This window comes from Phacochoerus africanus, chromosome 1 (assembly GCF_016906955.1).
Source record: "Phacochoerus africanus isolate WHEZ1 chromosome 1, ROS_Pafr_v1, whole genome shotgun sequence".
NCBI lineage: Eukaryota > Metazoa > Chordata > Mammalia > Artiodactyla > Suidae > Phacochoerus > Phacochoerus africanus.
Genome location: NC_062544.1, coordinates 148,632,662 through 148,657,657, shown reverse-complemented (window position 1 = coordinate 148,657,657; position 24,996 = coordinate 148,632,662). Strand labels below are relative to the sequence as shown.

Sequence of the window (24,996 nt, the reverse complement as noted above, 5' to 3'; positions counted from 1 at the left end):
GTGTCGAGACCTCACAGTGTTCACACTGGTGCCTTGTACCTACTGCAGGTGCTCAATGTGTATTAGAAGACTGGTAATAAAGATAGGCTTTAGGACCACTTCTCTGGAAGATCAGATTGGCTGGCTGAAAGTTTTTCCTTTCAAAGGTCAGCTAAAAGGCTGAATAGAAATTCTGGCATGAGGTGATGAGGGATAATTCACATGTAGGTAACTGACAGTTGACTGTTTTAAATCGACTTTATAATGTAAACCATTCACTACTTGTGGGAACCTCAATCTTGTGTTGGCAATTCCTTCCTCAAATAAAAATTACGTGGGTCTAAAAAACTGTGTACTCAGCAGCCACATGACCTGAATTCCCAGGTTATAAGAGTTGGAGAGCAGTTGCTATCAAATACATATGCAATGCCTGTGTCTCTAAATTAGTTACAGGTGCAAAACTGTCTACAAAAAAGGGTGATCTGGTGGAGTTTTGCAGAAACTTAGTTTCATTCAAATGAGTCTGATTCATTTTCTATCACATATTTTCACAAATACTCAACAGCAGAGGTGGACACCAGACTTTTTCTGGACAACTCTCTAATGCCTAACATCAAAGTGTCCAAAGGAAGCTAAAATAACAGAAACTTTGTGTCTGTTCTGTTGATCTAATAAAATTAGGAAATTTGCTTGGCTCAGATTTTCTCTGACACAAAGAATACATACCTTCCAAAGACCCATGATGATTTTAGAATCTCCTCCAGCTTATCTTTATTTAAGTTATATGTGAGAATGTTGATAAAGGTAATGATCTATGACAACCATTATATCAGAGGTATAAAAACTGTTTCTCATTTAATGACCCATGTTTTACACTGTAATCAACCACTTAAAAGGATAACTGCTGTCAGGTAACTTTCAAGACAAGTTGTGCTCCTTAGGGATGATAAAGGAAAATAAAATTCTCAAAAGCGCCGTGTTCTCTTGTAAGCATTTAGTATAAATGACCATTCTTTTAGATGTCTCCTATGATTCATAATTTGGGGGAGGAAAGTACAAGGGTAATGACAGTTTTTGGAAGGAGTAAGGAGATTCTCAGAGCCCAGAAATCTACCAACTCTAAGTCCCAGTGATCAAAAAAGAGATTTGAACAGTTAGATGAGAAATAAATGATACAACTAGAGCCAGACTAAGGAAAACATTATAAAGGACGATAGTAAACATCTAGAGAAAGGCCTTTGAACTGTTACTACTTGTGAGATTATGGAATCCAGAGCTGTCAATGATCTAAATCATCATATAGAGAACATTATAATCTAAGACATTTTTTCATTGTCTCTAAGAAGAAAACACATAACCATTGCTCTCATTTAGGCACAAAGAATAGTTCCAACTTTTGGAAATTCGATCTTTTCACAGACGAATATTAATGAAAGTGGGAGGTAATTCCCCCATTTAAAAAAATCAGACATCGTGATACTTTTTCTAAGTTTGATCATTTCTTTATCAAAACATTCACAAGGTCAGGCAGAAGCCTCATCTCACTCAAAACCGCCACTTATTTTGATGCATAAGGAAGCGTACAGTTCCCCCCCTCCACACACACCCTATTCCTTAAAACACTTCACATTTAGAATATTGTATGTCTTCCATCCACTAGTGATTAATACCTTGAGGCCAGAACAATAAACTCTCTATAGGGTGTCGGATGTGCTTTTGCACACACTGTGTCATTTAATCCTCCCACTAGCCCTGTATTTCTGTTAACATATGTGGTAACAGAGGGCCATGAGGATAAGTGATGCTTAAATTCACAGAGTAAGTACGTGGCCAAGACAGGTCTGGGAGTTACATTCCCTGATACTTTGTGGGTCCCTTCAAACCTCTGGGAAGGTGAAGACTTGGGTCAATTGTCTACAGGTTTCCATGTACACAGCTGGAGTCACACAGACACAGTTCCGGTCTCCCGCAGTAGAAATGACGGCCAATCACTTGCTCACTCCTCTCTCAGGAGAGACTCGTGTTTCAAAGAATCATCTCTTGCAGCACTTATCACGTCTCTAAGGCATACTTCCATTGCTCAATCCGCTGCAAAGGACAAGTGTGTCATCATCTTTCAATGCTCTGGTGCAACAACTTAAAATTAGAGAATTCACGCAGGATTAATTCTGGCACGAAAAGCAAGAGGCGTATTCAGCTTGAGTTTATGGAAGCTTCCCTTCAATTGTGCCAATTTTTACTAGTGGAAATGGTTTCAGAGCCAGCTTTGGGGTTACTTGGGGTTCCCTGAAAAGCTCATGATGAAACCAGAAAGGAAGGTAAGAAAAAGGGAGTCACTGTGATAACGGAGACCAGGAAAATGTGGGCATAGTGCCCACAGAGAGTAGAGTTTTTAGGTTTATGAATAGGACCAAGGTAGCTGGACATCTGGATTTTTCACACTCAGCAAGTCCCTCTGTCTTCAGCAGTAGCACCCTGACCCTTGTTATACCCTAATTCCCCTTCACCTGTGATAAGGAAGAGGACCAAATGCATTCCTGGATCTACCCAAGTACCTAATCTCTACAGTGCAGCATCTCTGCTGGCCTCAATTAGCTAATGCTGGATATATTCCCAATTTATTTTCAAGTTTGTCTGTCTGTTTCGGAAAGTGTGGAATAAGTAGTTTGTGGTTGCCTACAAAATACCATGAGAGTTATTAGCTATCACAGTCTTTAGCCTTTAGAAACTCATATTTTTAACAGAAAAACATTTATGAATAAGGAAAAATCAGAGACCATATAATGTAAGAGTTAAATGGTACAATATATAATTTCTTTTTTATTTTTAGGGTCATACCTGCAGCATATGCAGTTAATTTTAACGCTTAAGCACTGATCCCAGGCTAGGGGTCAAATCAGAACTGCCAGCCTACGCCATAGCCACAGCAACTTGGGATCCAAACCACATAAGCTACTTATGTCACAGGCACAGTAACACAATATCCAAGCCACATCTGCGACCCACACCACAGCTCATGGCAACAATGGATCCCTGATCTGTAACCCACTGAGTGAAGTCAGGAGTCAAACCCCTCATCCTCATGGATACTAGTCAGGTTCGTTTCCACAACACCGAATCCTTAACTAGTTGGATTCATTTCTGCTGAGCCACGATGGGAACTCCCCAACAAATAACTTCTTAATTGCTAATGATTTTATTCTATACCAGGTTAATTAAAAAGAAAAGTACTGGGTTATTATTTTGAAGCGGATTTGACACTCAAAAAATTAAACCCAGGGCAAAATCAAGGCATAAAAATAAAGAGACTAGTACAGAACGAAAACTAACTTAAAACACATAACTATTGCTTACCATAGCCAGTTCTTGTCCCCCAAGTTAATTTAAAATATTGGTTGTACTGCATTCTGGACATATTCCTTTCAAACAGACAAAACTATTAAATCTTGACTCAAGAATAATTTTACAGTATAGCTAGGACATTCTGCCCTGATGCAGCCTAAATTAATAACTGGAGAAAGCAGACTTGTAGAAAAACAGAATAATAGACTTTTATATAATACAATGAAACAAAACTCCCATACAAATATGCATTGAGTCTAGTCATCATAATAAAATGAAATGCTATTTCAGGAAATATTTTTTCATAATTTTCAAATCTTGATATTTAAAAAATTTGTGATTAATATGTTCAAACTTTAGGCTTCCAGAAAAATTAAAACATTAAAATGTAAAGCCATCCATTTCAATAATTAAGGAACTTAATTTTAACACTTAAGCACTTAAAGTATAAAATAGGAATCAGACTAGTTAACACAATCTATTTTTATGTGGCATCTTTGAGAAGAGAAAAAAAATGGAAATACAGAAACAAATGCGAAACAGTATAAAGCAGAAGCAGCTATGCTAAGACACTCCAGTAGAAGGAGCTGTAGAAATAAAGAATATAATTTTGCAATGGCCAAGAAAAATATGCTGAAAATGAGGTTATCTGTTTGAATCTTTTATATCTGAGTAAAAGGAATAATCATTTATTTAGCCTGCAACAGGCATTTTGGGGCCTCATTTTCTCCATCTGTAAAATGAGATGCTTAGAAGAGGCCTTCGCCAAGGTCCGTGCACTCTGTTCTACAAAGCCTAAGGTGCTATGCTCTGTAATCCTAACAAATACAAGAAAAATACAATGTGGTCTTCCACTCTGGAAGTTATGATTCTTTGGGAGAGATACAAGGCATACACAATTATCTAGATTTCAAAGTAGAACAAAAACGTGCTAAGACACTTTAAGAGGAATAAATCCCAGGAGAGAGAGAAAAACTGTGCTGAGAGACACGTGACATGTAAAACTAAAAGGAGAAAAGTGACCCCCCAGGTATTCTAAAAAAAAAGACCTTAGGTGTTTTGGGGAAAATGCAAACTCAGAAAATAAAAATGAATAAAAATTTTAAAATATATACTTTGGTTGCTTAAAATTCAGGACACAGGAGTCATGTGCCCAGATAAAATAGGGATTAGATTAGGTTTCTTTTTTTAAAGATCTGAATATACGCATAAGTGAACATAAGAGCAGCAAGAGACTGAAACATACACATCATAGAATCAGAACAAATAAAACTTGGAAAACAAGCTACAAGAACAACCGTACCCTTCCAAAACACCCGAAGTGCCCAGTAGCCGTATCTGGACCGACTTTACCTTGTGAAATGTTTGCAGACAGCGTGTCGAAGGCATCGCTTTCTGGGTCAATAAGAGAATCTCCCAGAGTTTCACCCATGACAGCATGGAATAGGGGTTTGCTGTCATTCACACTGATATTTTGTCTATTTCTTGCAAAAGGCCAATCCATTAAAGGGAAAAGATTCCTGGTTGTAGAACTGGTGAAGGCACCAATGAGTCAGGACATCAGTTTCCAAATACTGGAGAGGTGGGAATCAACTCCCACAGGACCAGGGCTGAACTGGCTGGCACACTCCTGTTAGGGGCCAGCTGTGACAAAACGTTGTGTCATAATATTGTTCACTGCTTTGGCAAGACTTGGTACATTACAAGGAATACATTGCCACACTGTCTCGCCAGTGACCCACATGTTCAGTGTCTTGTGAGGGGCACAAGCAGTGCAGTGTTCAGAACTCTCAAAGAGACTGTTCAACATCCACTTGCTTCTTTTTTGTGTCTTTTCAGGGCTGTACCTGCAGCATATGGAAGTTCTAAGGATAGGGGTCGAATCAGAGCTACAGCTGCCAGCCCACACCACAGCCACAGCAATGCCGGATCCTTAACCTACTAAGTGACACCAAGGATTGAACCCGGATCCTCATGGATACTAGTCGGGGTCTTAACCCACTGAGCCACAGCAGGAACTCACAATTGCTTCTTAATTGAAAAGTTTACATCCCTGAGTTATGAAATAGACAAAGGGAGTGGGATGGACTGAGAGTTTGGGGTTAAGATGCAAACTATTACATTTAAATGGATAAGCAATGAGGTCCTGTTGTACAGCAACTATATCCAATTTCTTAGGATAGAACATGATGGAAGATAATATAAGAATGTATATAGGTATATGACTGGGTCACTTTGCTGTACAGCAGAAACTGGAACAACATTGTAAATCAACTATAATTTAAAAATTTCTTTAAAAAAGAAATACCGGATAAACCAACTTGCACACAGTTGTTTTTTTGTTTTTTTTTTCCTGTCTGCCCATTATCTGATATCTGAAGAAGACTTCTGAATTCAAGCATGTGTTCATAGTTTAAAATTTGCTATCAGCTACTGAAATATTCTGTTCTAAGGTATTTATTCTACTACTTTGTAAAGTATGTAAAAAATGATACTGACAGCTATCTAAATGCCATAAAATTAAAGAGTTGAGAGACTGGACATAGAGAGGGCTTGATACAGTTTAGATTTTACATGTCAGAGTCTGCTTTCAAAAATTTAATTATGAAGTTTATCCAATTATAGCATATGCAGCAATACTGCATCAGCTGATGCCTGAACATTGGTTAATGTTTAAGCATAAATTCCAGATCATAATGAAAAATGTGGAGTTCTCCCTGACAGGAATAATGCATTACCAGAAAAAAAAAAAGGATTTATACTGATAGGTTGGCGAGGAATTGTGGTCAGTTTTGTAATTAGGAAAATGCTGGCTTCTTGCTCAAGGCCTTTGCCCTTTTTGGCAAAGAGAAACACAAGCTGTGCCAGATCTCAATGTGGGAGCAGGTCTCCTCTTGTCACATAAGTGGCCTCAGAATTGCAGCAACTTGTGGCTTTAAAAAGATGCCCCCACATAGGACAGTATATCAGATGAGCAGTAAATCTCTGAATTACACTGATCCAAGTATTCCCAAAATGGAATAAATACATATCTGATTCATCTACATCGAGTAACTAGCCACCCTGCAAGGGACCAGCAAAAGCTTCCTCACCAGTCATGGAGCAACAGCCTGGTGGGAAGAACCCTTACTGTGTCTCAACAGCATAGGATAAAGTGGAGAATTGGGCAATTACATCGTGGATAAGCCTTTAAAAACCCAAAAATCCCTTGTTAAGGTAATTCAAATTAAAACAAGTTTCCTGACAGTCCAAATGACTAGGAAATTACAGTTTGTGTAGAATGAGTTTCTCTCCATTCAACCTGATTTCTCCTTTCCTCTCAATGGCAGATCGCCTTAGATTACAGGTACAGATAATACAATTTAAAGATGTGATTAGGGGAGTTCCCTTGTGGCTCAGTGGTTAACGAGTCTGACTAGGAACCATGAGGTTGTGGGTTCGATCTCTGGCCTTGCTCAGTGGGTTAAGGATCCGGTGTTGCCGTGAGCTGTGGTGTAGATTGCAGACTCGGCTCGGATCCCGTGTTGCTGTGACTGTGGTATGGGCCAGCGGCTACAGCTCCAATTCGACCCCTAGCCTTGGAACCTCCATAGAAAATACAAAAATAAAATAAAATAAAGATGTGATTAATCCAAAATTCTAGGCTGAATTGATGAGAGATAAAAAATAATTACTAATGCCAAGAACACTTCCCTTCTTCTTAATAAAACAGAACAAAAATTTAAGTCCCATTCGGGCTGCAGATACTCCTGCTCGTGTCCCAAGATGTGTTTGAATCTGGAAGGCACATTTCAGATTTTCTCTGATTAAGTGTCACTCTCCCACCCAAATCACTATCATCACCTCATTCCTGCCTTCTAATCCTTAAGTCTTTCCAACATAAAAAAAAAAAAAGAACAAGTTTATTAAAATGTCCTTAAGATGATGCTGGATTATAAGAATGATAAAGCTGGCTGAATGATACCACTTTCGGGTGAGAGAAGCCCTTTACGGTCTAACACTCTATTAATAAGATGAGAAAACGCAGAGCTAGAACTTGAATCTGGGTTTCCACCAGGCCTAATTCTCAGGCCAGTCCACCACTGGCCTTCACCAACTCCTATTCCTAGAAGTCTCCAAATCACCCCCTCCACCCCCCGCAGAATACCAAAGTTCCTGGGACAGGGATGAATCTGAGTTGCAGTTGCAGCAACACTGGATCCTTAATCTACTGAGCCACAGCAGCAACTCCTCTAAGTCACCTCATTTAATAAATCAGGCATCACATACATCAGGATAGAGTTCAGGGTAAGTTGGGGGAAAATACATTAACTCTTTCAAGGAATATCAATGAGTCACTGTGCTATTCATTTATCAATATCTTCAGGATTGGCCGGGTTGGGGGCGGGGGCAAGTTTCTCAATGCCCTTCTTCCTCTCATCCCCACATTTCCTCAGTGAAGATAGCGCTTGTTCATGCCACATAATTCTGAGGATTTTCTCAGTCTTGTTTCTGAGGCTGACAGTATTACCCGGTTCTCAAGTTCTGTAGTATTGTCTATTTTATTATTTGGGCTATACACGGATTCATTCAAAAGGACTCAGGGACTCTTCACCTGCTGTGACTTATATTCTCTTCTTTTTTTCTCTCAGTCAACTTGCCCATCTGCTGTGTCACTAGGCCTTGCAAGACTCTAAGAGTTCTGATGGTATGCATCCACTATTCAAAAGTAAAATTATTTTTAACAGCTAATTATTCCATAGCTAGCGCCTGAATCCACTGACTCTTACAGCATTTACCTCAATCTGTCAACCCTTCTTCCCCTAGACCAAATTGCTTGAAGGCAAAAACCTCTCCTAGTCATTGTATTTCATTCATTTACTTGCTCAACAAACATCTATTGGTAATCACACTATAATGGCAAGTACAAAGCTAGGCGCTGACTTGATGATATTATGTGGATGTATTCTTACCTTGCAGAGTTTAAAAACAGCCAATGAACAAAAATTACAGTTTTAACACATAAAGCCTGGCACCTAGCAGGCTCAATAAATGTTTAAACTCTTGACAACATATCAAGCTATACACAAAGCATCCCAAGTTACTTATACAATATAAATTGTTAAATCATATTTCTTTCTTTTTTTCTTTTTTGGCCTCACCCACAGCATGTGAAAATTCCCAGAGCAGGGTAGGGATTGAACTTGTGCCATAGCAATAACCTGACCCTAACCCTAACCCTAACCCTAACCCTTGGTGACAAGGCTGGATTCTTAAGCCATTGCACCACAAAGGGGCTCCAAATCATATTCTTTATATCAGTGGTAATATTGTGTCCTATCACACTGTAGCACTAGGTCACTTAAGAAATAACTTGCTCACAAATTAAAATGGACAAAATAAACTGAGCCAATCTCATTTGTATATAATTATGTAAGTGTTTTGTCTTAAGATGTTGAAAAGACACTATATTTTATTTTACCACTAAGCACCCAAGCATCCCTTCATCCAATACCTCCTGAGTGCCAGGTATTATTCTAGGCATCAGAGATAATACATTCACAAGCCAACATTCCCATTCTCATTTAGTTTACATTTAACTATATTTATCAAAATTACCAAACACAACTAAAAGAGGGATCTTTTGGCTTACTTAACTCTGAAGGTCAGTTAGCATGTGCTGATACCAGAAATAATATATTTGCTTAAGTAGAGTCATTGCCATCAGTGGATGCAGTATGTGATCACCAGAAAATTTATGAGAGTTTTAACATGCACATGAATTTCTTTATCCCCAAGGTCTTAAGATTGCCCAGTGCCTTACTCTTTATAATATCAAAACCTGAAGGATATTGTAACAAGATGCGTAAAGAGCATGCTAGTGAATGGAACTGTAATGTAAGGTGTTGGAGCTTTGGTCCACGTCTGGGTGTTGTGTACAAAAACTGGTTATCTGCACTTTGCATGTAAAGGGTCCTTCAATAAAGAAGTCTATTGTCTTCTATCCTTTGGAGAACCCCCTCAGAAAGACAGTCCTTGGAAGTTTTAACAGAGTGAGGAGAAAGGGGCAAAGACCATCTTCCTTATGTACTTTCACAAAAGCTAACCCAGTTTCCCCTACTGAGGGATGCCGGGCTTTGTGCAATGTAAGGTGAGATGAAGATTGTCTGCCTTTGGACTTTGGAGACACCAAGGTATAGATGTGACTATGGGTACAGTGCACACCAGCAGCAGGAGAAAGAATGGGGACAATCAGGAAAAATGATAGAATGAGGAGGGTGACAGCTTAATTCTATCCTAGTTTAGGACATTTGAAAAAAAAAGGTCAGTGTGGCATTTGAGAAGGCTACTCCAGTATTCGGTTTTCAATATTATTCATGAAACTTGCCTTTGGCCAAAAGAATCTGAATATTACTCAGCCAAAAAAACTCCCCAAATTTTAGTATATTTAGGAGAAGGCAACTAGAATAGTAACAGCTGTGACTGATTCCATAACAAAAAGTAAAAGAATGTCTAAAAACATGTAATTAATAAAATCATGTTATAGCTGTATGAAGTTTTATTAAGAAAGCATGATTCAGTGTTTAGAATGATTTATATCAAATATTCCTATAAAATAGAATATTTTTCCTGTCATGTTATCCTCGAAAACCAATTAAAATCTTGCTCTTTTTTTAAAAACCAAGGTCACACCAGTTACAACATTATGTAAATTTCACATGTACAATATTACATTTCATCTTCTGTCTACACGACAGTGTGCTCACCATCAAAAGTCTAATTTCCCTCCATTACCAAACAATTGACCACTTTTGTCCATTTTGCCCTCCCCTCTGACCCCCTTTCCTTCTGATAACCATCAATCTGTTCTCTGAATCTATGTAAAACCTTGGTTTTTTTCTGTGGGGGGAGAACTATACGTTAAATTCAGATTTCATTCTCTGGACTGAATTTGAGTTTTCTTGTCTTTTTATGGCATATGGAAGTTTCCAGGGTAGAGGTTGAATAGGAGCTGCAGCTGCAGGCCTATAACCACAGCCACAGCAATGCCAGATCCGAGCTGCATCTGTGACCTATGCTGCCGCATGCGGCAACGCTGGATCCTTAACCCACTGAGCGAGGCCAGGGATCAAAACTGCATCCTCATGGATACTAGTTGGATTCTTAACCCACTGAGCCATATCAAGAACTCCTGAATTGGGATTTTTACAACTTCTTTAATTGCTTTTTCTTTTCTGTAAAACAAGCTATGTTGGTAAAAGTTGGAAAAGCACATATAGTATTCTTTTCTTTGGCGACAGCCCCATTTAAAAGGTTGCTTCCTTTCCCGCTACAAGTGCTATGACACCTATACTAGTTCCTAAAGTTCAGGAAGCTCCCTGAGAGTATGAGGTCTAATATCTGTGAGGATCCCTGGGGCCTTTCATGGTGTCCCTAGTTGGCAGAAAGCACGTGTTTATTGTTTGTGCTGGAGATGACAGCCATGAGACAAACAGCTGCCTGGCACATCTGTCTCATGTGGGTCATTCAAGGAGGAGTTCAGAGACCTCAGGAGCTGACAACAGCCTCAACTTTCTTCTGGTTCCATCAGGACTGAAATTTCCCCAAGGTTCTCTAAAGGAAGCCACATAACTGCCAACAAACAGAAAGACTGAAGCTCCCCTCCCCCCTGCCCAGCTCTGCTGCCTCTTCCTAGTGCAGCTCAAGTTGGCTCGGAACCCCACCTTCTAGTGGGGTTGCATCACTTCGGAGTTTCTCCATACTCACAGGGAACACAACATGGGAGAAATGATGCTCCAGTGGGACACATGCCTTTTAGAAGAACAAATAATTCTGTCAATTTCATAGCAACTGTCCCAGCAAGCCCGGGATTCCCATGGAAAGAGACAAAGGAAGGCTGCCATTGAAATCATCTGGGTCATTTTTTTTCTGAAGGCAAGATCCAGTCTTCTTTAATCAAAAAAATGTAATTTGGTTCAGATTAAAAAAACAAACAAACATTTTCTATACAGGATTAATATTTTAAATATATCATTTTGATTAAAAGAAAAATAACTCAGTAAAATGATGTTAGCTTGTAGACAATAGGTCCAGTAGATGTGTATTCAATACTTTAAAGGGACTTCTTACTATTACATTTAGAATGGATAAACAGAAAGGTCCTACTGTACAGCACAGGGAACTCCATCCAATCTCCTGGGACAGACCATGATGGGAAAGAATATATATATATATATATATATTTATTTATTTATAAAAGAATATATAGGAGTTCCCATCGTGGCACAGTGGTTAACGAATCCGACTAGGAACCATGAGGTTGCGGGTTTGATCCCTGGCCTTGCTCAGTGGGTTAAGGATCCGGTGTTGCCGTGAGCTGTGGTGTAGGTTGCAGATGCGGCTCGGATCCCACGTTGCTGTGGCTCTGGTGTAGGCTGGCAGCTACAGCTCTGATTAGACCCCTAGCCTGGGAACCTCCATGTGCCACGGGAGTGGCCCAAGAAATGGCAAAAAAAAAAAGCCAAAAAAAAGAATATATATAACTGAGTCACTTTGCTATACAGCAGAGATTGGCACAACATTGTAAATGATCAGTACTTTAATTAAAAAATAGGAGTTCCCGTTGTGGTGCAGTGGTTAACGAATCCGACTAGGAACCATGAGGTTGCGGGTTCGGTCCCTGCCCTTGCTCAGTGGGTTAAGGATCCGGTGTTGCCGTGAGCTGTGGTGTAGGTTGCAGACGCGGCTCAGATCCCGCGTTGCTGTGGCTCTGGCGTAGGCCGGTGGCTACAGCTCCGATTCGACCCCTAGCCTGGGAACCTCCATATGCCGCGGGTGCGGCCCAAGAAATAACAACAACAACAACAACAAAGAAGACAAAAAATAAAAGGTCTTCTTGGGAGTTCCCGTCTTGGCTCAGTGGAAACAAATCTGATTAGCATCCATGAGGACACAGGTTTGATCTGCGGCCTCACTCAGTGGGTTAAGGATCTGGCGTCGCTGTGAGCTGTGTGGTGTAGGTTGCGGATGTGGCTCGGAACCCATGTTGCAGTGGCTGTGGCACAGACTGGCAGCTACCATTCCCATTTGACCCCTAGCCTGGGAACCTCCATATGCCACGGGTGTAACCCTAAAATTAAAAAAAAGACAAATAAATAAATAAATAAAAGGTCTTTTTGACCCTGGAGCAATGTAGTATATGGAAAAGCACAGTAACATTGGAGCCAGAAAGCCTAGGTTTTAGGTTCTTATATGGGTTCAGACTTGTGTCAATTCTTTGGGCTCACAATACTCATCTCTAGAATGAGAAGACCTTTCCACAAGACAGAATAATCCTTGAAGTCCTTTTGGGTTCTAATGTGGAATAGTTAGCAGCACGCCTGCAACAAGTTTACTTAAAGTATAATGGAAATTCTGTATATTGTAGTCTTATTCATGGTCTAATCCTGAGTTACTATTCTTTTCATACCTGATGGCTAATTGGGTGACAGCATGAAAAGCACCTTTATCTGGAAACTTCCTTCTTCCCCCACCAAAAAGTTAACTTGCCTGAAATACCTGAAGGAAAAAAAAAAAAAACCTAACCTGTCTAACCACTTTCTAGGGATCAGCTAAACACTTTTCAAGTCATCATACCTTTGAGCCAAAGACATACCATCTAAACTATGTTAACTTGTGTTTGCATGTAATATTTCAAATTCTCCAGTAATTTGGTTTCCAGCACAATAAAATACCACGGGCAGTATTATCAACTGACCCACATTTGTGTTGTGGGAAATCCTAAACTTCTAAAACATGTTATCCTCTTCATTGATCAGACGTTATCAATTAATTTTTCAAGATCAACTATATGGAGATTCTCTGGGTAACAAAGCCTATCTCTGGTGACCCATGCTAGAACTTCACAATCCTAAAGCAAGCTCAGAGCTGCAGAGTTATATGCAAGTTCACTTTGTGTAAAACAAGTACTTAACCAGTTTCGCAAACTGTCCTAAAGGAACTATGTGGACTTTTCAGACCACAGACTCACGTAACCTAATACCAGGATGATGAATATATTCAAACTCTTAATTCTTCATAAGGAAAATGGATTTCTGAGAAATCAAGCAATTTGCCCAAGGTATCGCTCAGATATTTAGAAGCAGAGTTTGAGCTAGAAAGCAGGTTTCATCATTCCTGGTCCAAAGCTCCAACTGTGCTCCATCTCAATAAAATGATGCAATAAAGCATTCAAATAAATTGCTCCAATCAATTATTCTTAATGCCAACAACCATGCCAGAAATCTATCAGCATGAAAGCATTCATACCATATGACTCACTTTATGTAGGTGATTCTCTGTGGGAATGCCAGTTAATCACAGTCTAGAGACAGTGCTTTCTACAAAGGAAGCACTCCAGAACAACTTGATAATTAACATTTGGTGATATCGGGTCAATCAATTCAGGAGCCCATTTTGCTGACAAATGTCCTTTTGCCTCAACGCACAGATTCCTCATGAGTCATCCTAGCATTCTGAAGTTCTCTGGCACTAACTGCTGTCCTCTCTATTGACATAGTTCCACTAATGAAAATTACAGCATTGCTGTGTGAAAATTTCTGCTTTGAGGTAATCATACTCTAATTTTTAAAAAGTACCTAGAGTTGTACAGTGATTTGATCTCTTTTGAAACTCACAATGATGCTGGGAGATCCTTTAAAGCAAAACAAGAAAATGACAGCAGCTCTTGAATAGACCTTTAATATGGAATCTGATAACGGTTTTGGCTATAAAGTTACCCTTATTTTTCTACCAACTCTCTAACTGCTATCGTGAATAAAATGGGTCTACTTATGCTAAGTGAACTTTGAAAATTCATACTTGCTTTTGAAGATTTTGTACTTGTATCCATTTCTTTGTGAAACATACATTTGTAAAACATATTTAAGAGCAACAGAACGGTCAGCTGATGACTGTTATCACTGTTTTACTAACGAAGTCATCATGTGCAATACTTAAATTTTTGATAAGAATTCATAATACTATAGTTTTGAAAGCCTCTTCTGCTCCAGGCACTGATTTATTTAAATTAACCTTTTTAATTAATTAATTTATTTTTCATTTTTGGCTGCCTCCTGGATCCAAGCCACAGTTGTGACCTAAGCTGCTGCAGCAATGCCAAAGTCTTTAGCCCACTGTGCTGGGTCAGGGATGGAACCTGCGTCCTGCCACTGCAGAAATGCCACTGATCACATTATACCACAATGAGAACTTCCATTTAAATCATCTTTAATTCTCACAACTATGCTTTTACATGAGAAAACAGGGGCTCCGAGAGATAAAGCGACATGCCCAAACTAAAAATGCTTGTAAAGTGACAGAGTTTGAATTCAAACACAGGTCTGTTTGACTCTACACCATGTTGACTAAAGACAAATAGATAAAACTTTATAGACAAAACCCACTGCCAAATGTTTTTGAAAGATACTGTTTTCTAGTCTTTGCACCTTTCCTCCTCAATGGAAACATTTTGATTTTCCTTAAAGGACAGAAAACACTTGCTTTTCTACATGGAAATTTTTTGAAAGTAACATTTTATTTTTACAGAACCAATCCATGTTCATTACTGAAAATTTAAAAACACAGGTTGGTAAAAATAAAACCATTATATTTCGACTACCCAGAGATTGTCAGTGTTGAATTCTAGTGTATATCTAACTGGATCTTTTTCTGGGTATGTGTGTGATCCTAAGTATATACATAAGCATACAAGATATGTACCCATACACATAGTATTTGTATTTTTTAGTGGAAATGAGACAGTACTTGCTGGTGGTAACCTACTTTTCAAAGTCAGTCATCTCTATCTTTCCTTTTTAGTAAATTTTCAATTCAGACAATACCCAGTCCATGTTTAAATTTCCCCAGTGGACCCAAAATATTCTCTGAAACTGGTTTGTTCCAAACTGGAATCTAATATCTAGGATGAAGATATCCATTTGGTTCTATGTCCCTTAAGTCTTTTAAAGTCTAGTACAACCATCCTTCCCCATCCCTAGCTTCACTTAACTTTTAAGGCCATAGACTAATTGAAGAGGTCAGGCCAGTTACCAGGTAGAATGTCTCACCCTCTGGAGTTGTCTGGTTGTTTTCCTGTGGTATCATTCAGCTTATTTCCCACAGACTGGATGTCTCTGTTTCCTACTCCACCACATCAGAGACATGGGACATGACTGACCATTAGCGATGCTGGGATTGATTACTAACTTAGAATGATAAAAGTCTTTTTCTTTTCTTTTCTTTTTTGCTTTTTAGGGCTACACCCATGGCATATGGAGGTTCCCAGTCTAGGGGTCAAATTGTAGCTATAGCTTCTGGCCTATGTCACAGCAACATAGGATCCCAGCCACGTCTGCGACCTACACCACAGTTGACGGCAACGCTGGATCCTTAACCCACTGAGCGAGGAGGCCAGGGATGGAACCTGCAACCTCATGGTTCCTAGTTGGATTCGTTTCCGCTATGCCACAACAGGAACTCCAGAATGATGAAAGTCTGATCTCTCCATTGTGGGGTTACTCTTCTATTCTTGCAACTGGGAAGTAATCTGTGAGCCATTACTGTGAATTACAGGCGTGTCAGTTTCACTGATCATTCACTTAAAGGTTTTAACACAATCATCTTTTCCTGAATCAATACTCTGAGTGTATTAAATGAAGTTTTTTTTCTCATTCTATCACTCCTTCTACATATATTAGCTGGCATTTTTCTATGAGGTAGAGCTTTCCTTAAGAACTAAAGCAATGTAGATACCCTACAGTTCCTACTGCAAAGGAAAAATAAATGTTTAATCTGTTCTCTGCTACTAGAAAGATAGCTTCAATTTCAAAACTTCTTGGTTATGCGTATCTGTTTCTTCTGTTCACTGAAGGCTCATAGCATAAAATACTTACATGTCTAAGTTGTTTAACCTAGATAAAACTTATGTTTTTTCAATTATTTTTAGAGAATTTTATGTCAGCTTCACTTTTCTGTTATCTTTGGTACCATGACAGTTAAAACCAAGGCATCCATCCCCTGGTTCTTTAGTTATCTAATCCTTTTTCTTTTTATTGCATATACAAAGCCACTTATTAACCCCTAAGAATATAACTAAGGCTTCCTTTTTACTTAACAAACTCCATTAATAGCGACTTTCAGTTTTTTAGCAAGTGGCTATTCCTAACTTACGGGGAATAAGTAGAATACAAATTTAACTGGTTCCTCCAAAGTTATGCTGTGTGTCAGCATAGCTTTAGGAAGGGTGCCTAAGATTCCTGACAGGTTTGTGGACTAATTAAACCACATTCCAACCACCTAGTTTTCTCTTTATACTCCAGGGGTGCTTTTCCTTCAGACACTCCAAACTCTAGGAAGTTAAGATGCTATGTTCTAATATTTAAAAACATGAGCTCCATTTTAATAAACTTTTCATTTTAAATATTCGGAAACACCTAATTGCAGACAAAAGGAAGGAGAGAAAGACCAAACCATGAAGACAGATAAGAAACAACTTTTTCACCTCTAAGATAAGTGTGCCCGACCCCAACAAAAATAAAAACAAAATTGAGTTTTAGGTCAGTCTTCCTCCTAATTATGTTTTTATTGTATTTATCTATTGCACACACTCAGATGAATAGCTCAAAATGCCTGGAGTCATTCTGGGCAAGCTGACAAGTATCCTACACTTTGAAATGAGAAGTGGGAAGGAGGCCAGATTGCTTAATTGTGACTTGGAATCTGAGGAGGTAGACAAGCCAAAATCTTTATGGGGATCCAAAGAGTACAACTTCTTCCTTAGGCAGCAGGAGAAAACAATGGGCCAGATCCTCATTCTGTGTAATTTTATAGGATGATTCCATTGTTTCCTTCATGTACTGCCTGAAGGGGAAGTGTATTGTTATCTGTGGAGAGCTTCCATAAGAGAGTTACCGGGGATGAGAACATAGCCCCAGGGAGATTAACGAATGATGTGACATTTAGTCTCCTATGGAACTTTCAGATAAACATTTTAGAAATGGCGTACCTGAAAGACCTATGTATTGAGGTCAGGAAGTTTCAGTGACCTAAGTTACTGAGACAAGGAATATGCCGCAGTGATGAAAGGGGGTTTGAAAAGAGCAATTGGAAGGGGGGATAAATAGGGGATTGAGAAGGGATATGGGGTTCAAAGATAACAGAAATGTGAACGTGAGATTTTCACCTTTGTAGGTAGTCTGAAAGAACATTTTGTCTAAACCTTCTTCATTTACAGTTGGGGACACCAAGGCACAAGGGGGTTAAGTGACTGGCCTAAGATAATACAGAGTTAGTGACAAAGTCAAAGCTAGAATCCATGATATCTTGATTACTGCACCCTCTCTCTAGTTCCACTAAACCAGATTATTTTCAACCAGTCCCTTACTTTGTGGAGGGATATCTACACATGTATAGTCTTAAGAAGTCCCAGAAGAAAAGCGTTATTAGAGCTTCTTTTTTTTTTTTTTTTTGTCTTTTTGCCATTTCTTGGGCTGCTCCCGTGGCATGTGGAGGTTCCCAGGCTAGGGGTCTAATCGGAGCTGTAGCCACCGGCCTACGCCAGAGCCACAGCAGCACGGGATCCGAGCCGCATCTGCGACCTACACCACAGCTCACGGCAACGCCGGATCCTTAACCCACTGAGCAAGGGCAGGGATCGAACCAGTAACCTCGTGGTTCCTAGTCGGATTCGTTAACCACTGCGCCACGATGGGAACTCCAGGCCTTTAGTCATTTTATGAATAAGACATCCGCAGAGATTGAGACATGAAAGAGATTCATTTTTTATATAATATTTTTCTACTGATGACAGAATAATGATTACAATCTAGGCCTTTAATGTAGGATCTAAGATCTGGTATTCATACAGTTGGCATAAGGAAGAAGGAAAAGATGTTAGCTAAATTCAAGAGTCAAGAGGCAAAATTTTATAATTGGAAAGAAGCAAAGGCCAGGGATCAACCTTCAGTGCTGCCACAAACTCCATTTATGAACTTAGGCAAATAACAATGGTTCTGGTCTTAATTCCTCATTTATAAAGAGGAGACAAGGAAAGGAGAGTAGATTAGATAATATTTTCTTTTAACTCTTCCATTCAATAAATTTTATTTTTATTTTTTGGTCATTTTTGTCTTTTAGGGTCACACCCATATACAGGTTCCCAGACTAGGGATCTAATTGGAGCTGTAGCCACTGGCCTACGCCACAGCTCATGGCAACGCCAGATCCTTAACCCACTGAGTGAGGACAGGGATTGAACCCACAACCTCATAGTTTCTAATCTGATTCATTTCTGCTGCGCCACGACAGGAACTCCCATTCAATAAATTTTATAGGTTAAGAGCTCACTGATTACAAACTCTAGTCCCCAGTGACAATCATGCCTAACATATTATTAACAGGTTAAGAGTATTGTGGCTGTCAGCTGCCCACACATCCACTTACTCACTCACCTTACTGTTCACTATTTCCTAATGCATAGCTTCAGTTCTATTCAAAAGGATGTTATCTACTCGCTCCTGTATACCTGTGGTATACTGTAGCTGCTCAAAAAATGCTAAGCGGATTCATTAGCATGTGAATGAATGTGTATATTCCTACTTTCTGCTATCCACCAGGACTTGTTTCTGGTTTCCTGATCTTATTTATGCTGTAACACTTAATGATACTACTTTTCTTGATGGGCACAAAGTAAATGCTCTTTGAATGCCAGTTTATTAGTTCTTACCCTCACTGTACACAGTCAATACCACATAATTTACACCTACTTGTTTCACATGTTTGTTTTCTTTCTCTAGGTATATTGTTAAGCCCTTTGAAAACATGAGAGTGTATGCCTTTTATTTCATTTATTCTTAATATAGCATTACAGGAGTTCCTGTCGTGGCGCAATGGAACCGAATCCAACTGGGAAGCATAAAGTTGCAGGTTCAATCCCTGGCCTCGCTCAGTGGGTCAAGGATCCGGTGTTGTCGTGAGCTGTGGTGTAGGTCTCAGATGCGGCTCAGATCCTTTGTTGCTGTGGTTGTGGTGTAGGCTGGCAGTTGTAGCTCCAATTTGACCCCTGGCCTGGGAACCTCCATATGCCACAGGTGTGGCCCTAAAAAGCAAAATAAGATAAAATAAAATAAAAATTAGAAAAAATATATAGCATTAGAGGTTCATGACTCGATTGACTGTTAATTCCAAACAGGTAGTGTATTGTCTTCAAAGGCCTTTAGGAAAGTGCCCTACTCCAAACTTAAAGGTTCCCAAGAAGCTTGGCCCCTTGTTTGACTTTCAGAAGAAAGTAAAAAAGATGATTATCATTCTTTGAATACTGCCTGCCCCTCTGCAACCCCAAAGATCATTATTCAAACACAATACTCCTTTTCCTTCCTTTCTTTCCCTGGTTTTCATCATTAGTTCTTTAGACTCAATTCTGTTTTGGGGTACCAAAAGCTCTAGTATAATTAATTTCGTAAGTTGTACATAGAAAGTCTTGGACAGTGAAGGAGCCCAGGGTTCTAGTCAAGGCTCTACTACTTAACTTATTACGTCTTTGGACAAATCACTGAGCATTTCCGGACTTCAGTTTTCTCATATGTAAAATGGGAAGTAATATCTGCCTTGCCTTATAAGGAATTAAATATATATTAGAATTAAATATGTTACTATATGGAAGAATTTTATACATTTTAAAGCTCTATGCAAATGTAAGATATTATTATTTTCCTGTTGTTACCAGGACACTAGAAGCATTTTCCATAAGGTTATAATTTAGGAGCTTCACTGAATAAACATTAAAAAATATATATGTGAAAGAAAGTTGAAAGGAACTATAGGCTATGTTGCTACGGTTAGGTATTTCTGGGTGATGGGATTATGAGTGCTTATTTTTTGCTTTATACTTTTCTACATCTTTTTCAATAGTAGCTATTACTCTTAGAATTTGAAAAGTTATTTTAAGTAAAATAAAGACACCATGCAACAACTGAGCATTAAAAAAAAATGGCTATCAAATCCAGCGGGCTCTTTAAAAGAGAGCATCAAAAAAGCAAGCATTTTAATAGTTGAAAAAATTAAATTTCTAAGTAGGTTATTAAGGTAAATAGCAGAGATGTTTAGCTAAGCCTTTCACAGAAGATGAAAGTTATCAAGAATAATGTAAGTGTTTCCATTTTTCTAAAGAACTATTATCTTCCATCTTTTTTTTTCTCTGAAGTGTTTCTACTAGATACCAGCATCACAGTCCTCATAGAGTATCAAGAGGTAGGTATCAACATGGCAAACCTCAGACAGGAAGCCCAACGTTACTGTTGCATAAAAGATACCACAAGCTCCTGACCTGGTTCTTGTCCTCCGCCTCTCCACTCTCCCCAAGAGCAACCGGCATTAATCTGGTGGATCTTGTGATGTTCAAAATGTGTTCACAAATCAATTTTCTAGCTCAGCTCTTGTTCCTTCCTGAGAACTCTCATCAGTAGCTTTCTGATTCCAGCAGTGTCTCAACCTGAAGATCATCTTCCCTTTAATCTGTTCTCAACATTCCTACTCTTTACGCTTCCCCAGCACTGTCTCTGAGGGATTAAATGGCATGACCATATACTTTATGACCCAAACTGGGTACTGTGAAGAGGGAAAGAAAGCCACAGGCATAAACTGAGACTGCCACAGGCAACCAGGACACAGAATCACTTTAAAAGGAAGCAAAATGAGGGGAATTAAAAGAGAGAGGTTTGATGGTATTTTTGGTCCTGGCAACCAGAAACTAGGTCAAGGCTGCCATAGTTTTCCTACACTATCTTCCACTTGTAAGGGTTGCTAGCTCTTAAACTGGGAATTACATTAGCACTTCTGTTGAAAATCTATAATTAACATAAATTTTCTTTGTTTCTCTTTTCTTCTTTTTTGTAATGTTAAAGGTTCGCACAGGGCAGTTGTTTTGCAAAGGAGGGTGGGAATTGCAAGGGTTTTACCCGAGGCTGTCTTGCATTAAGAATTGTCGCATTTGGCCACTTTTCAAGGAAACAGATGTGAAGTAAGTAATGCCCATTTGGATTAAAAATCTCATTTTAATATCTTTCAACATAAATAACAATAGTCAATATATTTATTTTAAGGTTTTCTGTAGGTGGGCAAACATTAGCCACATAAGAACCACATTCTAGAAAAGCTTACTTCAGTGAGGACAGTAAAATAAAGCTTGGTTTGATAGCTATAACTCACCAAAGCACTGAAAGTAGCAAAGACCATAATAACTCAGTGCAGTATATTCTTAACACTTGGGAAGTCTTAATCCTAAACCTAAACTATTGAAATTACTGTATTGGGGGTTATTACTAAATTTGCCAAGGTCCCTAAAGCAACACAGCCTTGGATGGTACCAGTCATAACATAGTCTTTGAAGAGTATACCCAGTTCTAATATAGATTAAAACCATAATTACAAATTCCTAACAACAAACCCTAGACATCAATCTGAAGCTGCAAGTGAACAGATGAAGCTACCTTGAAAAAAATTAACAATACTATGACTCCAATTTTGCATCACAAGGGGCCCCTTTATCTGATGGATCAGATAAGTTCATTTACATCCACAGTCATGAATAAGACTAAGATTTGGGGCTATTCAAAATAAAGGTGGAAGACATTTAGAAGTACCTTTAGAGCAAATAAAGATGTTAAACTGCAAAGAGTTATATGGTAGAACAAGAGAGACAAAATTAGGTCAAGTGAACAGCTGAAGGAAATGGTGGGAGCATGAAGGAGCTGTTGGAGGAATGAAGGCTAGGGAGATTTCCACAACAAAGTATCAAATAATCTGTAAGGCTTATACAGTCTTTTCAAGTGCACAAAGCATTTTCACATACATTATCTATTTAATCTTGAGAAGTAGGAATTATTTCCATTTTATTGAAAACTGAGGCCCAGAGAAGCTAAGGTCAAGGTCAGTCGACCAGGAAGTAAAATCTGAACTTAAAAAATTTAACCCAAATCAACAAACATTCACTGAATGAACCCAGTCAAAAAGCACTGCCATTTACAAGACACTGTGGGAAATACAGAGAAGAGTAAGCCTGCCCTCAAGGAATTTATATCTTGCTGAAGAAACAAGCTGCAAACAGGTGAAAAGTTGAGTAATGATTCATGATGTGAATAAGAATTTCAGCCAATGATAGAAGAGATGTCACAAGGTAGCACCTGATGAATTGCCAAATACATGGAAAAATGACTCGGTTTCACAGGGAGTGAGAAGAGCATTATCAAGATGGGATGGTTCCTGGAAGATATGGGATTTCAGCTATGGCCTATACATGAGCAAGATATAGATACAACAAGAGCATGGCCTCCTAAAAAACAGCAACCATGTACCTATGGCCTCTGACCCATGGATACATCTGTTCATATCTGTGTCACAGAACCTCAACAGGTATCATTGTATGAATAAAGACTATTGTTGCCCAACCAACTGATGAATGGATTAACAATGCATGAACGAACACCTGGAGAGGAGGTATGGAGCACTCTAGGCAAGGGGGAAGGATCAAAGTATGTCTGGGGGATAGTGAATGCAAATATTAGCATGCTAGTAGTGGCTTATCCAGCGTTACATGGTTAGAGGATGTAGCAGGAGCTATAACATCGGTCCCCTGACTTCCAGGGAGGAAGAAAGGTGTACATGGAAAGAATATTTACTTTAAAGTGAGATAAACTTCAACCAGAGTCTGAGTATCACCACTTTGTACTGGGGTATAACTTTGGGCAAAGTACTTCCCCTCTTTAAGTCTCAGTGGCCTCACTTGTGAAATAGAACTGTTGTGAGGATTGAAAGAAATAATGTAGGCAAAGCACTTAGAACTGCTTGGCACAGAGTGAGTGTAAGTATTAGTTTCCTTCTCCCAGACCACATTTTATTTTATTTTATTTTGGGGCCACTACTGCAGCATGTAGACATTCCCAGGCCAGGGATCAAACTCATGCCCCACATAGCAGCAACCCAAGCCCCTGAAGTGACAGCGATGGATCCTTAACCCACTGTGTCACAAGGGAACTCCCCAGAACACTTTTTAAAAGGTGCTTTAAATTATTAAAAGATTTTTCTTTAGCATTATCACCACTGGAAAGATCCTCTGTACAGGTGCCTCATGACTTAATTTACTCGAATCTGATATAGATAGAACTTTTGATATTGCTCTCTACTGCCCACACATGTATATCTATAATGTCAGTAGGAATAATTTTTATATAGCTGCATTACATATGGAGGTCAGTTATGGAAGAGCACATATTTTGATGAAATTAGCAATGCTGAGGAATGTACTGATATACTTGGTTCTCTGAGGTTAGAATTATATAAAAACCCCACATACAAATAAAAATAAATGCAATATAACTTCCATCAACCATCAAAAGCCCTTAATGTACTAAAAGTTGTTCCTATACCTTTAGAAAAAAAAAATGAACAAATACTAAGCAAAAAAAAAAGGACAGTTAAAAAGTGATTTGTTTTTTAAAGTGGCTTCCAGAGCATTTCCTGAGATGATCTTTAATATTTTCTCGATTTTTAATATTTTCTCTATCTTTAGCAAAATGTCATTTGCTATTCAAAAATGAAAAAAAGACATTAAAAGTTCCTGAATCATCAACTCAAAATTATCTAAATTCAATTTAAACCTTTTTTAATCCCACAATATTTACCAAGACAGAAAAATGGCTTACTATGTTCAAGAAAGATTTTACATAACCAGGAGTGAAAAGGGCTTTCTGACTGACCAACTGAACCAGAAACTCAATTTACCAAGAACAATGTACAGCCCAGTTCATCAACATTTCACAAGACTACCCTCTGGCAAAATAGTTGGAAAAATGTTAAATTGACAATTAGCATAAAACAGTCTCAGCATGTAAGGTAGGTAGATATTTTGCTGAAAAGAACAATGTGACTTTTCCATCAGAGAGCAGACCCCTGGGTCCTGACCTTTCTTTCATCACGTCTCTTCTTTCTGGCTTCTTTGATACCAGTTATCCTACTAAGAAGGTTGGTTCTTTATTTCTAGGCTCTTCACTCTTCCAATCCTAGATGCTCTCCCTCTGCAATCTCATTATAGAAGGCTTCAAAGATGAAGGATCTATTGAGACCAAATCTCTATCTCTGTCCCCGTGGTCTTTACTGTGCCTCAGCCCTACATACAAATACCTGTTTGATGTGTCTATTGAAATATCTCAGCTGATGCCTCAGTTTGACTGTCAGCATAAAAATCACTGCCTCAAATCCTCAGATCAGGTAAAATCACCCTGTTATCATTCCAAACAGCTCCTTACTCTTTGCCTCCCTCATAGGACTCATCATTTGTCATTGCTTTCTCATTGTCTGCTTTTCCCATTTCATTCTAAACCCAAGGTAGCCATGACCCCTGCAGCACCCCCATACTAGCCCAACAAACATAGATGAAAGCCTTGGAAGACTTGAGTTTTAGTGTTGGTTGGTTTTAGTAACTTGCTAAAAAATCATTTAATTTCTCCAGACCTCCTTTTGTTCTTTTCTTTTTTTCCTTTTACTGCCACACTTGCTGCATTTGGAAGTTCCTGGGCTCGGGGTTGAATCAGAGCTGCAGCTGCAGCCTACATCATAGCCACAGCAACACTGGACTCCAGCTGCATCTGCGAACTATGACGCAGC

General features: G+C 38.9%; 1 protein-coding gene across 7 annotated transcripts in view; it reads right to left on the bottom strand.

Annotated features, from left to right (window-relative positions):
- The window catches only part of PPARG (peroxisome proliferator activated receptor gamma), a 134,204-nt gene that overhangs the window by 66,041 nt on the left and 43,167 nt on the right, over window positions 1-24,996 (bottom strand). The window contains exon 1 of one of the 7 annotated variants that reach the window (XM_047781092.1): window positions 4,675-4,926. The exons of the other annotated variants lie outside the window; for them this stretch is intronic. Within the exon in view, the coding sequence (XP_047637048.1) occupies window positions 4,675-4,825 (151 nt within the window). The 5' untranslated portion in view covers window positions 4,826-4,926. Of the gene's footprint in view, window positions 1-4,674; window positions 4,927-24,996 lie in introns of those variants that run through there. 7 annotated transcript variants of the gene reach the window in all.